Below are 16,020 nucleotides of genomic sequence, written 5' to 3'. Positions count from 1 at the left end.
TTGTTCTCCTAAACCTTCTTTAGTTGCCCCCAAAGTGGTATGAATAAGATTTAGAGGCTGACCTTGGTTACGTAGTAACAAGTAAGACATATATTTCGTTTAAATGATATAAGCTTTTTAAATGATTGTTTGGCTCTTAAATAGGTTCCCACAAACCATCCAAGAACAGACCCGTTTCCAACACCTGTGGCCAGTCCTGGTGAGAAGATACTGCTGAACAGGTAGGCACAAATCATTAGGGCACATAATGATATCTGTTGGAGAGCGTGCTATCTAGTCACCTTTCGCCACTACCTAGCACTGCTGCAGTTGGACTCGGAGATGCTGAATAACATGATCAAATAGGAGATGGGAGAATTTGCTTGGCATGCTAGGCAGTCAAGGTAAAATGGCTTCCTTAGCATCCCTCCGGACCGGCCCAGGATTGGACCGATGGGTTGTGTACGCCTACCAGCAGGTGGAGACTGAGAAAAAACTCGGACTCTAGAGAGCCAATAAGAGCCCTGGTCATGTGACCCTAGCCTCAGTATTTTCTCAGTCTCCCAGCAGGTAGGAAGTGAGCCCATTAGTTTCTCTTTGTGGTTTATACAATTTTTTCTATTTGGTCTTTAATTAGTTTTTATTCTGTGCCAGAGGAATTCTTTTAGAGGCTTGTTAGATATTCTGCGTGGTTATATTTCAGCCTCAGGGGTGTTATACTCGGGCGCCCCGGGTCCCTCCCCCTTTCCTCCCCAAAAAGTGTAGTTCATGCTGAAGGTGCAATAAATCCAGAACCCAGTTTGGATGTATTAAATATTACCCAAAATCAGTTATTGAGATGGCATTATCCAAGTTCTGTATGTATGAAAGAAATGAATACATGTCACAGTGTACGTTGATCTTTCTTCATGTTTTAGGAATATGCAGATAAACATCTTGAAAATGAATATAAAACTATGCCCATATATTGGTTTATCATTTTGGATTTTTTTTACAGTATCCTAGAAGAGAAAAAGAAAACCCATCAAGATGAACATGAGGGACAAGGAAGGATTTCATCACCCATGCTTTCCTCATTGACACTTAACTCACTGGAGAAACCTAAGCTTGAGAAGGATCTCTGTTCATTTGGCAAATCCCCACCCTGCAAGACTGTGGAGTTCAACAACTACATCAGCAAAGTGTCTAGTGTAGATATCAACTGGGAGAACATGTCTTCAATTGGTGGCCAACCACTCCAGAAACATCACAGCATGGACTTTGATAACCTATGTTTCAGTGACCTGCATCCTAGCGTGCTAAATCCAGGTGCTGATGGAAGAAGCTGCAGGCAAAAGTCACCATTAACACGAGCCAAGTCATCTCCATTTGAGTCAACAGAGTGCAGAGAAACAAACAATCGTCAAAGGGCTGCAATATTGTCTTTGGGTTTCCAGTTCAGCAATTTGCATGATTCGGGGGAATTAAACATTAAGAAGCAGACAAGTTCTTTTTCCATGGAATGGAACAATTTAGGTCAACAAGTTGATACCATTCCACATCACGTGAATTATGGACCAAGCTCCAACCCTTATATTCGTTTAACAGAGGATCCTTATTTTTCTCCAACATCATCAGATCTAGGATCCCCCAGATTCACTAATTTCTGTGCAGTAGACAGATTGTCCAAAAGTACAAATGAACTTGGCTCTGGAAAAATGTTTGGAATGGGCTCCTCTGTCTCTTCACCAGTAGCATGTCCTAAATCGCACTCCATGGCCTTGAACCTGCCAGATCCTTCCATATATGCTGCTCAGTCTGGAAACACAAAGGTCTCAATGAAGAGTAAGTGAAAGACATTTGTGTTGCAGCGTTACCTGCCCACAAAGTGGAGGAACACTCAATCCCTACGTACGTCAGCAAGAGAAAGTCCTAGGAGTAGGATTGATAGGCTCTTCCAAAAACCAAGGGAGACATAAGTTCAGAAGATGATCTTTATTAGAACAACTCTAAAGACTTGAGTTTTTTGGAAGAGCCTATCTACCCTACTCCTAGGACTTTCTCTTGCAGTGTTACCTGCTTTTCTTTATGTAACACTAGCATAAGTAGCTAAAAACACACCTGTATTCAAGACATAAACACTTACACCAGCCATAGAGATAGTGTAAATACTCGCAACTAGATTCATGTGTACATTCTAAAATTTTATAATCTACAAACCTAAGTATTCATCCACCCATGCTACATCCAAATTCCGCCAATGTCAACTGCCATCCACAAAGTACAAGTCATCACATCCAGGCGTGTACTTAGAGTACCGTGTAGCCAGAAGCTTCTAATTTTCATATGTATTTGCATATGCATGGAAATGGCTAGAATTCCAACATTACTCAAACAAGGGTTCACATAGACCCTTGTGTAACACTGTGTGAAAGTGGAGGAAAAGATCTCGGACTTTCAATTTAGCTGTCCACAACTTACAGAACAATTTTTTCCTATGGTTGAGTCTCTTCGTCATTGATCAAAAACCGCTTTTTAAAAATGTTTTTGTTGTTTTATTATTTTTACTGCATTCTATTTTTACTGTATAAAGGACCCCCTTTTACCAAGTTGCAGCAAAATGGGGCCTGCACTGGCGTCGGGGCGTGTTTTTGATGCGCACCGAGGCCCCCTTTTATTGCAGCGATTAAAAGGGAGGTCTTCTTTTTTTTCAAGAAATGGCCTTCTGGCAAGTGAAGCACTTGCCGCGTGGCCATTTCAAGAAGGAGCCCTTACCACCACCAATTGAGATGGCAGTAAGGGCTACCGCGGTAACCTGGCGATAACCGGGCATTACATGGCATTGCCCAATTACCACCAGGTACACGCTGGTGCTACAAAAATTAAAATATTTTTGTAGCGCCGGATATGACGGTGCACTGGGGGTGGGAGCTACCACCGGGCTGCTGTAGTAGCCCGGCGGTGCTTCCTTTTTAGGGATTGGTAAGCTTACTACCGCTTTGTAAAAGGGGCCCAAAAAGTCTCTTTTTCAGTGTGCCTGTAAAAAAGGCCTTTTTAAAATATTTTGCCGAAAATGGACGTGCGGCAAAATCAAAATTGCTGCACATGCATTTATTATTTTTTGCCCACACATATCGGGCACGCGCCAAAAATGAAATTACCACTAAAGCCATGTGGTAGCCAGACAGTAAGTCCATTTTGGCGCACGGTGGGCACACGTAGACGCTTACATGACTCAGTGAAAGGCCCCAAAATTAGTACTTAACTAACACTTGAATCACTTCCAGCGTCAGGTCTCCGGCTGATTCAATAGTACCGTGCTGCCTGATCTGCTTTGCTTCCTGGTTATTCCAGATATAAATAATAAAATAATAATAATAATAATATTCAGATTGCGTCATTAAGCCTGGGTATTTCCAGTGACTGGCATTGAATGTACGGTTTATTTCACAGCACAACGAAAAAAACTTTTTTCGTGTGCTACGGGGCAAAACCCACTTGTCCTATACTAAATTCAGTGTGCGTATTCCAAATCCGAAGTCAGAATTGTTGTAACACGTCAGGAAATTTTGTTATGCATAATTTTCCCAAATGAATTAAGCACTCTGAAAGCATTGAATAATTTTTTTACAGAACGAGTTTTACTCCAACAATTATCTGATCTACATCAAAGTTTTCGTAGTAAACAGTATATGAAAATGTAACAAAATTTCAAAAAAGTCTCGTATTCCAGTTTAAAAGTCTTACTTCAGTGAGGCCCAGTACTGTTAAAAGTGCTTCAGGCATCTGCTTTTGCGTTTGTGACCGGTCATATTTTCCCGTTGCAAAAACCAGCAGTAGGTCCCCCATCATGTTGGGATTTCAGCGGCCTTTGATATCTGTTCTCCATTGTAGAAATGTCTTTATGGAACCTCTCTCCATGTTCGTCACTTACGTGTCCCAAATTGGGTGGGAAAAAGTCAAAGATGGGAATGTAAGAAATGCATTTTCAATGACATTCGGCAGCCAAGTTGTTCATATGCTTTAAGCATGTTGTCTACTAGTTCAGCATAGTTTTCAGCTCGTCTGTTCCCAAGGAAGTTCTGCACTACTAGCACAAATGCATCCCAAGCATTAATATTATAAGAGAATAGGCTTTGCACGTATAACTTAAAATATAGACGTGTCAGGCAAATTCGGAGTTCATATTTGGAATCGGCGGGTTCAATTTAGTATAAATCACATGTTTTTCTCTCAGTAGCAAAATCATTGTTGCGTTGTTTTGACCAGTTTAAAGATAACCGGCTAAGCTGCTATTCTTGTGGCCAAATATGGCTGCTAAACCAGCTTTAGAAATCAGCAGATAACCCGGTTATATTGGGTGATATAACCGGCTAGCTGCTAGCTGCTAACCAGCAATATTCAGCGGGAGATAGCCGGTTATCCCCCACTGAATATTGCCAAATAGCCAGCTATGTACTATTTAACTGGCAGGTGCATACCCGGCGGTAATCAGGCAGTCCCGTGTGCTGCCCAGTTACCGCCGGGATAGCGTGGGAGCCCCTTCTGCCACCTCAATGGGTAGCGGTAAGTGCTCCCCCCCCCCAAAAAAAATGGCCGCTCGGCAAGTGCTTCATTTGCCACATGGCCATTTCTTTAAGAAAAGGGAAACCAACCTTTTACCCGCTGTAGTAAAAGGGGGCCTGAGCACGCTTCAGAAACACGGTCCGACGCCAGCGCAGGCCCCTTTTTGCCACAGCTTCATAAAAGGACCCCCTTACTAAGCTCAGTGACGAAGCCAGGCTTATTATTTTGGGTGGGCCCAGAGTTAGCACAGCATTTCCTCAGTCCTTCCCAACCCCCTCCGCCTCCATTGACTGAATCCCTCCATCCTTTCCCGGTGCACCTCAGAGGCGCCCCGGTGGCCACAGTGATTGATCTTCGCTGCCTGCGCCAGCCCCCGCAGTCTTCCCTCTGCCACGTCCCAGCAGGGAGGAAAAAGAAAGTTATGTCAGCGAGGGCTGGAAACCTCTTAAATAAATCAAATGAAAGTCTGTGGACAGTTCTGCAGCAGTAACATCATTTCATAATATGTTTCGTAGCTTCTCCAGACCCGGATGAAGAAAATCCTCCCCCTCTGCCAGAGCGGACACCAGAATCTTACGTAGTGGCTGGAGAAGCAGGTAAATATGACTAAATAAAAAAACTCCTGCAGCACCTGAATATAACTCACCTTGAACTACTACTGAAAAAGGTGTGAGCAGAGGTGTGAGCGGCTGACCAGCTACGTTTTATAGCGGCCAAAAATAGACCTTCTATTTACGCGGGTCTGTCTAGCCACTAAATTTAGGGGTACTTTTACCAAGCTGCGGAAAAAAGGACCCTCTTCTAGCGGGGGGGGGGGGGGGGTATTTTTCCCATGCACCAGGACCATTTTTTCTGTATGGTAAAAGCCAAAATAAATGGCCATGCGATGAGAGAACTCTTATCACGTGGCCATGCAACGGGGAGCCCTTGATGTGGCGATAAGGCTCCCGCGCTAACCCAGCAGTAACCAGGCAGCACGCGGTGATGCACGATTACCGCCGGGTTATTTATTTGCTGCATTTGTACCCCACATTTTCCCACCTATTTGCAGGCTCAATGTGGCTTACACTATATTGCAAAGGTTATCGCCATGCAAGCCATTTCCAGGGGTTTTCTTATTCCCCTGGAAATGGCGTGCACTCAGGGCGGGACTACCTCTAGCGGCCGCATTGAGCCTGCGTAGTCCCGGAAGAGTGAGTGGTAATCCCACGTTGGTCTTACCGCCGCTCTGTAAAAGGGCCCCTTAGCCAGTCAGCCAATGAATGTTGGCAGTAACTGGCTATGTCATGTGATGTAACTGGTGACTGGGCTAGCCGCTAACCCTTGGAATCTATATAGCGCGCCTAGTGATTGGTGCTGAAATCGGCGTGTAATTTAACAAGCTGATAACAGCACTTAACAAGCAATAATGAGCACTAATTGGCACTGATTAGAATTTAGGCGCACAACTCACTAAGTATATTCTGTAACGATGTGCGCAGAAACTTCTAAAGTACGCAGGCAAAAAGGGGTGTGGTTATAGGCGGGGAAATGGGCATTTCGTGGACATTCTGAAATTTATGCGCCTAGTTATAGAATATGGCCCAGTGCGCCTAAATCCACGTGCCTAAATCTAGGCATCAATTATAGAATGCGCTTAGTTGGCACTGATTTCAGCGCAGATTTTTTTAGGCGTCATATATAGAATCTCCCCCTAAGCGCTAATATTCATCCGAGGTAGCTGGCTATCAGGTTTATTTTCGAAAGAGAAGGGTGCCCATCTTTCGACACAAATCGGGAGATGGGCGTCCTTCTCCCAGGGTCGCCCAAATCGGTATAATCGAAAGCCGATTTTGGGTGTCCTCAACTGCTTTCCATCACGGGGACGACCAAAGTTCCCGGGGGCGTGTCGAAAGCATAGTGAAGGCGGGACTGTGACGTGCTTAACACGTGGGCGTCCTCGGCCGATAATGGAAAAAAGAAGGGCATCCCTGACGAGCACTTGGTCAACTTTACTTGGTCCATTTTTTTCTTGTGACCAAGCCTCAAAAAGGTGCCCGAACTGACCAGATGACCACCGGAGGGAATTGGGGGTGACCTCCCCTCACTTCCCCAGTGGTCACCTACCCCCTCCCACCATAAAAAAACAAGTTTAAAAAATACTTTTTTGCCAGTCTCAAATGTCATACCCAGCTCCCTGACAGCAGTATGCAGGTCTCTGGAGCAGTTTTAGTGGGTGCAGTCCACTTCAGGCAGGCGGACCCAGGCCCATCCTCCCTACCTGTTACACTTGTGGTGGTAAATATGAGCCCTCCAAAACCCACCACAAACCCACTGTACCCACATGTAGGTGCCCCCCTTCACCCCTTAGGGCTATGGTAGTGTTGTACAGTTGTGGGGAGTGGGTTTTGGGGAGGTTTGGGGGGCTCAGCACCCAAGGTAAGGGAGCTATGCATCTGGGAGCAATTTCCGAAGTCCACTGCATTGCCCCCCTAGGGTGCCTGGTTGGTGTCCTGGCATGTGAGGGGGACCAGTGCACTACGAATGCTGGCTCCTTCCATGACCAAAGGGCTTGGATTTGGTCGTTTCTGAGATGGGCGTCCTCGGTTTCCATTATCACCGAAAACCGGGGACGACCATCTCTAAGGACGACCACCTCTAAGGTTGACCTAAATGTTGAGATTTGGGCGTCCCCGACCGTATTATCGAAACGAAAGATGGACGACTATCTTGTTTCGATAATACGGGTTTCCCCGCCCCTTTGCTGGAACGTCCTGTAAGGACATCCTCAGGAAAACTTGGGTGCCCCGTTCCATTATGCCCCTCCACATCACACTGAAAATTAGAGCTTAGCTGGCTTAAAGCTATTTAACTGCCCAAAAGCCATTCCAGGCCAGTTAAATAGAGCTGAATGTCGAGTGGTATATGATTTTGTAAGCATATGCACAGTTTTAAATAAGTAACACACACCTTAGGATATCCAATACTCTTCATAGACTTCCATAAACTCCAGTAAATCAACACAAGTCAAAGTGTTGGTCGATGAACCTCAGCAGTAGCATACTGTGTTTAATCTACTCATACGCAGTGTCTTACATACTCAAATCTTCACTGGTTCCTTGACCTCACTCTTTCCTGCTTGGCGATGCTGGTGCCGCTTCAAAATGGCTGCCAAGACTTCAAGCGGTGACTTTGAAAGACTTCTGTGGAAAGTCTCATGAGGCCGCCACTTGAAGTCTCGGCAACCATTTTGAAGTGGCACCAGCTTCGAATGTGAGCAGCATCGCCAGGCAGGAAAGAGTGGGGTCCTTTCCTGCCCCAAAGAGGCCACTAGACCACCAGAGCATGATAAGGTAGGGGAGGGGAGGACACCCTGAGGCCCGCCAGCACGCCAGCCAGCCTGCCCACTTGCCTGCAAACCTGGACAAACAGGCAGGCTGGAAAAACCCGCTCAGTTGTCCCACAGTGTCCTCAAAAAGAGGACACGTCTGGGTAAAAGTGGACATATGGTAACCCTATTTCTACCCATTCATGTATCCATCTCAAACATAAAAACCTTCCAACCTCCCTACTTTAAAATTAGCATGTTCCAAAAGAATTGCATGTAAATTGTACTTGGCTCCTCAGCTTAGTTTCATGGTATCCACGACGTTCCACCTATGCTGTACATGTGGAAAATGCCTTTGAAAATTACCTCTCTTTAGAGGGCAACTAATTCACCATAGGTTTCTCTTTGCTTCGTAATGATGTCACTTCACTGAAACCTTTTATTTGTCATGTCTGAATGTCTTAACTAGATTGTAAGGTCTACACAGCAGGGACCTGCTTCCTATATGTGTCTGCACAGTGCTGGGTATATATGCCTCTGCTTTATAAATGATTCTTAGCGGTGAACCTTGACATTTGAAGAGATGATCTTCTCTGGTTAATTTTTGGAGGTTACGAATGGTCTGAACCATCAAAAAGCAGGACTGAGGGGCTGATGTTTTTAAATTACTAGTCTTTTTATCACCTCCCCAAATTAGTACTCACCAACCACCTGCAATTTAGAGAGATAAAAGACTAGGAAGACGACGTTTTATGAGAAAAGCAATTCTTTAATTTCTTACCAAGAGAAAGTTACAATTACAAATGCTAGTTTCTCATGTGGAGAGCAGGGGACACAAACATGTGGTCTGCCACTGCCTCTCCAATGTAATGCTCTGATTCAATTGTTTATATACCTTTTGTGTTAAGCAAGGCTTCACATTACTTCAGCACTTATCTTCCTGAGAGATCATTCTGTTCTCACAATATAGTTTTCCCTTAAGTTGCTAAATCACATTCTTCTGTCCATCCATAATTGCACCTGCCAGACCCAGGGGGAGGTGGAGAGGGAAGCCAGTAAGTGAAGAAAAGCTGGATAGGGGAATAGAGTGACAGATTCTGTGATGGGAGGGTTGGGAAACACACTGCATCCATGATGGGGGAGAGATAGATAGTGTGTGTATGAATATGAATGTAATAAATAATATGCCAAAACCCACCCTTTGCCCCCCCCCCCCCAAACAAAACAGGCAAACTATGCCCATGGATATCCTGAAAACCTGACTGGCTAGATTTGCCTCAGGACTATATTGAACAGCATTGTGCTAGAAGATCCATGACATAATGCACTTCTTAGTAAGACTTTTGCTAACATTAGAAGGAAGGTCTCTTGCTCTACCTCCCCCACCTGTGATGGGGCAGAGAGAAATTCCTGCCTGAACGTTAGGAGGAAGTGTGACCAGACACAGCATGACTCAGTCTGTAAATAATCCAGACTTTCGGCTATTTTCCTCCAGCAGAATCTCCACAATCAACTTCACAAGCCCAACTTCTGCACAAGAACTTAAAAATCGGCACATCATTGGAATGGAGTGGAACATCTCAGAGGAAGACATGGGCCGACGCGATAAAATCCATGGCAAGAAGTAAGGTAATGAGACCCCGGTTTGAGCCCTATTATCTTATATGGATATCAGAAATTGTTTTATTTTGTATTAGGATTCCAGAATCTTGCTATTCTTTGGGGTTCTACGTGGAATGTTGCTACTCTTTGAGATTCTGCATGGAATCTTGTCACTCTTTAGCAGGGCTTTTTTTGAGGGGATACTGGCACCTTTTCCATTGTCTGCTAAATTTGGCCCATGGTCCCCAAGTTTTAATGAAATAGCTCAGACTCTACACACCAATTCTGCCTTGTCATAGAGTCTGTGACTGGTTGCAGGAGGCCTGGCTATTGTGGGGTGGGTCCCTTAGTAATCACCCCACTCCTGAAGGGTGAGCTGGCATTTGAGTTCCGGCACCTTTTTTGCTAGAAAAAATGCACTGATTTTCATGCATGTCAGTATTCACGCTCATCTTTCCTGCTTGTGCAAAGCCTGCTCTGAGGACCCGATTGACCAAGTACATAAATGTGTGTGCTTACCTGGCCTGCATGCACCTGGAAAAGAAATACAATTGTGTGATGACAGGGGCGTAGCCAGACCTCGACGGAGAGGGAGCACATTTTGGCCCGCCTCCCTGCCGCAGCCCCCCCCCCCCTGTGCCACCGCCATCACCGCATGATGGTACCTTGGCTGGCAGGGGTCCCCGACCCCCGACAGCTGAATCGTTTGTCCCGCGCTGCTCTCACATTGACTGCCCTGCTCTGTTCTCAGTCGCGCCGTGCGCACTCGTTTTAATGAAACTGAGCACGTGCAAAGTGTCGCACATGCTCACTTTCACTAAAACAAGCGTGCACGGTGCGACTGAGAAGAGCAGGGTAGGCAATGCGGCCAGACCGGCGCGGGACAAACGCTTCAGCTGGCGGGGGTTGAGGACCCCCCGTCAGTCAAACCAGGGGCTCCAGAGCCAATTTGGGGGGGCCCAGACCCCCATGCCCCTCCCATAGCTATGCCATTGGCTGATATCATCATTCAGAAAGACCTGAAAACTCTCATGCACTATCATGTCTTTGAATAATTCTTACGTTTTTTGAATATGTGGCTTCACAACCTTCGAAGAATTCAGTTTTCTCCAAAACCAATCAGGTTCTTAATGGGAACTGAGACTTGATGTACCACCTTTCTGAGATTTTTGCAACTACATTCAAAGCGGTTTACATATATTCAGGTACTTATTTTGTACCAGGGGCAATGGAGGGTTAAGTGACTTGCCCAGAGTCACAAGGAGCTGCAGTGGGAATCGAACCCAGTTCCCCAGAATCAGAGTCCGCTGCACTAACCACTAGGCTACTCCTCCACTACCAACATTCCATGTAGAAGCCTGCCCTTGCTGATCAGCAACGTGGTCGTGCAGGCTTCTGTTTCTGTGAGTCTGACGTCCTGCGCATACGTGCAGGACGTCAGACTCACAGAAACAGAAGCCTGCACGACCACGTTGCTGATCTGTAAGGGCAGGCTTCTACATGGAATGTTGCTAGTGGAATAGCAGCATTCCATGTAGAATCTCAAATAGTAGCAACATTCCATGTAGAATCTCAAATAGGGAAAGGGAACTGGGACTTGATATACCACCTTTCTGAGGTTTTTGCAACTACATTCAAAGCGGTTTACATACATTCAGGTACTTATTTTGTACCAGGGGCAATGGAGGGTTAAGTGACTTGCCCAGAGTCACAAGGAGCTGCAGTGGGAATCGAGCTCAGTTCCCCACGATCAAAGTCCACTGCACTAACCACTAGGCCCCTTCTCCACTCAATTAATAGGGCCTTCCTACCAGCTGAACCTAGAATTTTGCTGCCTTTGACTTCTGACTGTTAACTTCTGCTACTGGCCATGGTTCACATGGCTGAATTCATGTATTTACTTTTAATGTAATGTCATTTACGGCCCCAGTGTCATGATAGTGATCGGCCCAACCAGCCTGTCCAGTAAGGTCCTGACCTGCTGTGCAACCGGGTCCATGGTCCCCTGTTCTGTCTCTGGTCAGCTCTCTTCATTGCCCTTCCCACTTCCCTCAATGAATGGACAGTTTCCCTTTCTTCCTTCCACCGAAGGAGAAATTCATTGGTTACATAATTTAACACCCTCTAGGAATAATAATTTGACAACCTGGAATGTAGGGGTATGCGTGGACAAAAAATGTTCAGTCCATGCTTGTTTAAAACGTTTCCCAATTTTGGGGCTTTTTTTTTTGTGTATGTTTGACCTATTCGATTTTTTAGAAGTGCACGGTTATGCACACAAGGACGTGCATATATCCACAGTGAAGGCGGTTAGCTTGGCAGAGTTTAAAAAGGGGTTAGACGGTTTCCTAAAGGACAAGTCCATAAACCGCTACTAAATGGACTTGGGAAAAATCCACAATTCCAGGAATAACATGTATAGAACGTTTGTACGTTTGGGAAGCTTGCCAGGTGCCCTTGGCCTGGATTGGCCGCTGTCGTGGACAGGATGCTGGGCTCGATGGACCCTTGGTCTTCTCCCAGTGTGGCATTACTTATGTACTAATCCACATGTATATGCCATAAATGTAAATATTTCTTCACGTGGTCAGCGCACGAATGTAAATGTCTGTTGTATAGATTTACCTCTGTTGTATGCAGGTATTGCATTTTACATTTTTATGAGTAGAGAGGTGTGGCAGCCGTGTTAGTCCACTTTTAAAGGTAATCAATAGAAATAAAACAAAATAAAACATGGTAAAGAAAATAAGATGATACCTTTTTTTATTGGACATAACTTAATACATTTCTTGATTAGCTTTCGAAGGTTGCCCTTCTTCGTCAGATCGGAAATAAGCAAGTGTTCATAGATGACAGTATATATATTTATTTATTGCTCTTGTATCCCACATTTTCCCACCTATTTGCAGTGAGATATCAAAGCATTTCAGTGACAGTCTAACAGGATGGGGGTAGGTAGGTGAGAGAAGGGTGACAAACAGAGCAATACAACTTTATGGTTTATAATGGGCTAGAAAACCCATATCTTTGTTAAGTCCTGTCTGGTGGGTGTCAAAATATTGAATCATTCTGACTTCATGAAATTTCCTGTTCTCTCCTGTTGGGTTCTAGCTGCATACCCATTCAAAGCATTTCACAGTGTTTTCCATTTTGCTTGCAGAGTGTGAAAGTAAGAAGTTCAAAGCTGGGTAAGATTTTTTTTTTCTCTCTATTGTCATGTTCTTATCATTTGCGTTTATTCATTTAAACCAGGCTTGTCCAACCTATTTTATATCGGGGGCCACGTTTAATATTTTGTAATATTCGGAGGACCAAGACACACTCACTCTCTCTCTGTCTCATGCCCCCCTCCCCGCCGCCTTCACCCATTCTCTCTCTCTCATATGTACCCCCCCCCCCCCCCCCCCACACACACACACCTTTACCCATTCACTCTGTCTCTGTGTCATATGTTACAACCTCCCCCTTCACAAACAGTGCCCAACTTAAATTAGCAGCACTGAAAAAAATGCTTCAAACCAGCACCAGGGTGACTTCTTTCAAAATATATTAGATATTTTTTTAATGTCGATGTACACAGCAGGGGCATAGCTATGAGGGGCCACGGAAGATGGCCGCCCTTCTCCTTCGAAAATAAGCAGGATAGTAACCTATGGAACTTGGTAAATCTAAGTGCTTTGAAAATATGCCTCAATGTCATCCAATATTCAGACCTTAGCTGGTTATCTTTAACACGGCCCAAAGATATCCCACCTTTCATGAGGCCAAATACGGCCACTAAACCGGTTTTAAAAATAGGCGAATAGCCGGTTATAGCAGGCAATATAACCAGTTGTCTGCTAGCCGCTAACTGGGGATATTCAGCAGGGGATGGCCGATTATCCCCTGCTGAATACCAGCGAATATCCGGTTAAGTGCCATTTTACTGGTCAGCAACTGTTCTGGCTGGTTAAATAGTGTTACTATCGAGTGGACAGGTTTTTACTGCTCTCTGTCTCCATTTCTCCACCCTCTAAAACCTCCATTGTAGAACGTGCTCGAGACCGCTCTCCCTCCCCTCCACCACTTCCTGAAAGAACCGAGGAATCACTCATGATTGCCAGTGAGGATGACAGTAAGTGACGTTTTCATGTCTTTCCACAAAATATTTCAGGGTGATTATCAGCAGACTCTTGCTATTTAAATATAATTTGATTTTGCCCATAAATACACAGGAAGAGAAAAATCAGACACCCTGCCCCATCCCCCTCCTCACCTAATTTGCTTTTGGCGACCTGGATGCCAAGTAGCAGTAATTCTTGGGCCCAGTTTTCAAAGGTTTCATGTTCCTAATTTTGAGACCCCTTTTACTAAGCTGCGCTAAGAAATGGACCGTTTTCTATTTTATTTTTTAGTCCCTGTGCTAATGTTAGCCTTAGTATGCGCAGCCATTAAAAAAAATAACACGGGAGCACTTTCCGCTTCCTGTTTAGGAGGTGATAAGAACTCCCGTGTTAGATCCGCGTTATTCAGTTTGCGCACCTACGCCATTTTCCAGACCGACACACTTCCCTGCCCCCCAGAAATTGTTAAAATAATTACCGCGTGTTAGTACACGCAGATGGCAAACCTAACATTATAGGGTCCTTTACTAAGCTGCGATAAACGGGGCCTGCGCTAGCATCAGCGCTTTTTATGATGCGGCGCTGACTGAGGTCCCCTTTTACCGCAGCGTGTAAAGGCTGTCTTTTTTTCTCAAAAAGAAATGGCCATGCGATAAATGAACCACTTGCCGCACGGCCATTTCGGGGGAGGTGGGGAGCACTTACCACCACACAGCTCCCGTTCTAACTTGGTGGTAATCGAATACCACTGGTAATATGCGTGCTGGGGGTGGGAACTCCCACCAGGTTCCTGCGGTAGCCCGGCGGAAGTTCCGGATTGGTGTACGGGAAGCCCATGGCCGCGCACCAACCCTTTAGTTAAAGGGCCCCTGCATGCTTTCCCGGGTTAGGCCATTTTTGCTGTTAGGTGTGTCAGGGGCGTAGCTAGGTGGGGCCACGGGGGTATGGGCCCCCAAAGATTAAGCCCTGGCCCCTCTATTTTTGACCCCAGCTGCCACCCCTCCCCTGTTGCCGCCGCCACCACCAGGTACCTTTGCTGGCGGGGGTCCCCAACCCCCGCCAGCCGAAGTCTTCTTCAGCGTCAGTCAACTCCGGCGCCTCTTCGCTGACGATCTGTTTCTGACTCCTGATGTCCTGCACGGGGCTACATACAGGAGGTGCACGGAGGATGTCAGGAGTCAGAAAAGGGATCAACAGCAAAGGCGCCGGAGTCGACCGGTGCTGAAAAAGACTTCGGCTGACGGGGGTTGGGGATCCCCGCCAGTATAGGTACATGGCGGCAGCGGCGGGGAGGGTCGGCGGTGGGAGGGGGTCCAAAGTGGCGGGGAGGCCGGCGGCTGGGGGAGGCGGGCTAAACTGTGCTCCCCCACCTCGGGCTCTGGACCCCCCTCCCAACGAGGTCTGGCTACGCCCCTGAGGTGTGTGTAAACACCTAACACAGCTTAGTGAAAGGGCCCCTTTGAGAGTTATGGTCCTAACTTAGCTTCTCTGAAATTTTTCCATTTTGGGCCTGAGACCTTACCGTCACCCATTCACTTAGTGGTAAGGTCTCATGCATTAACCAGGCGGTAATCATCAGCACACATATAATGCTGATTACCATCCGGTGAGCGCCACACACCGGAAAATAAAATATATTTTCCAGCGCGTGTACTGGATGCATATAAAAAACAAAATTACCGCCCGGGCTGTAGCTCTGAATTGGCATACTGGCATGCACTGGCACCTATGCAGCTTAGTAAAAGGGCCCCTAAGTGACTTGCCCAGAGTCCCAAGGTGCTGCAGTGGGAATTGAACCCCATACACCAGGATCGAAGTCCACTGCACTAACCACTCCTCCACTAGCAACATTCCATGTGGAATCTGAAATAGTAGCAACAGAATCTCAAATAGTAGCAACATTCCATGTAGAATCTCAGATAATAGCAACATTCCACGTGGAATCTGAAATAGTAGCAACAGAATCTCAAATAGTAGCAACATTCCATGAAGAATCTCAAATAGTAACAACATTCCATGTTCCACTGCACTAACCAGTAGGCTGCTCCTCCACTGGCAACATTCCACATAAAATCTCAAATAGAGAAAGGAAAATGGGACTTGATATACTGCCTCTCTGTGGTTACAATCAAAGCAGTTTACATACTATGTACAGGTACTTATTTTACACCTGGGGTAATGGAGGGTTAAGTGACTTACCCAGGGTCACAAGGAGCTGCAGTGGGAATTGAACCTGGTTCCCCAGGATCAAAGTCCACTGCACTAACCACTAGGCTACTCCTCCACTCATTCCACCAATAAGAGCCAACCTTATCAGTGATGTCACAATGGCTTGATTGCCCCATACTTGGCTCACTTCTGATATTGTGATGTCATAAGGGAAAGGGAAATGGGACTTGATATACCGCCTTTCTGAGGTTTTTTGCAACTACATTCAAAGCGGTTTACATATATTCAGGTACTTATTTTGTACCAGGGGCAATG

The 16,020-nt window shown here is 45.8% G+C and overlaps 1 protein-coding gene across 1 annotated transcript in view; it reads left to right on the top strand.

Moving 5' to 3' along the window:
• PTPN22 (protein tyrosine phosphatase non-receptor type 22) overlaps positions 1-16,020 on the top strand; it is an 85,355-nt gene that overhangs the window by 62,280 nt on the left and 7,055 nt on the right. The window contains 6 exon segments of the mRNA XM_030221142.1: positions 145-221; positions 977-1,803; positions 5,040-5,120; positions 9,330-9,460; positions 12,594-12,621; positions 13,464-13,547. Of these exon segments, the coding sequence (XP_030077002.1) occupies positions 145-221; positions 977-1,803; positions 5,040-5,120; positions 9,330-9,460; positions 12,594-12,621; positions 13,464-13,547 (1,228 nt within the window).

This window comes from Microcaecilia unicolor, chromosome 12 (genome assembly GCF_901765095.1).
Source record: "Microcaecilia unicolor chromosome 12, aMicUni1.1, whole genome shotgun sequence".
In the NCBI taxonomy this organism is placed as follows: Eukaryota; Metazoa; Chordata; class Amphibia; order Gymnophiona; family Siphonopidae; genus Microcaecilia; species Microcaecilia unicolor.
This window is presented reverse-complemented; position numbering and strand designations above follow the sequence as displayed.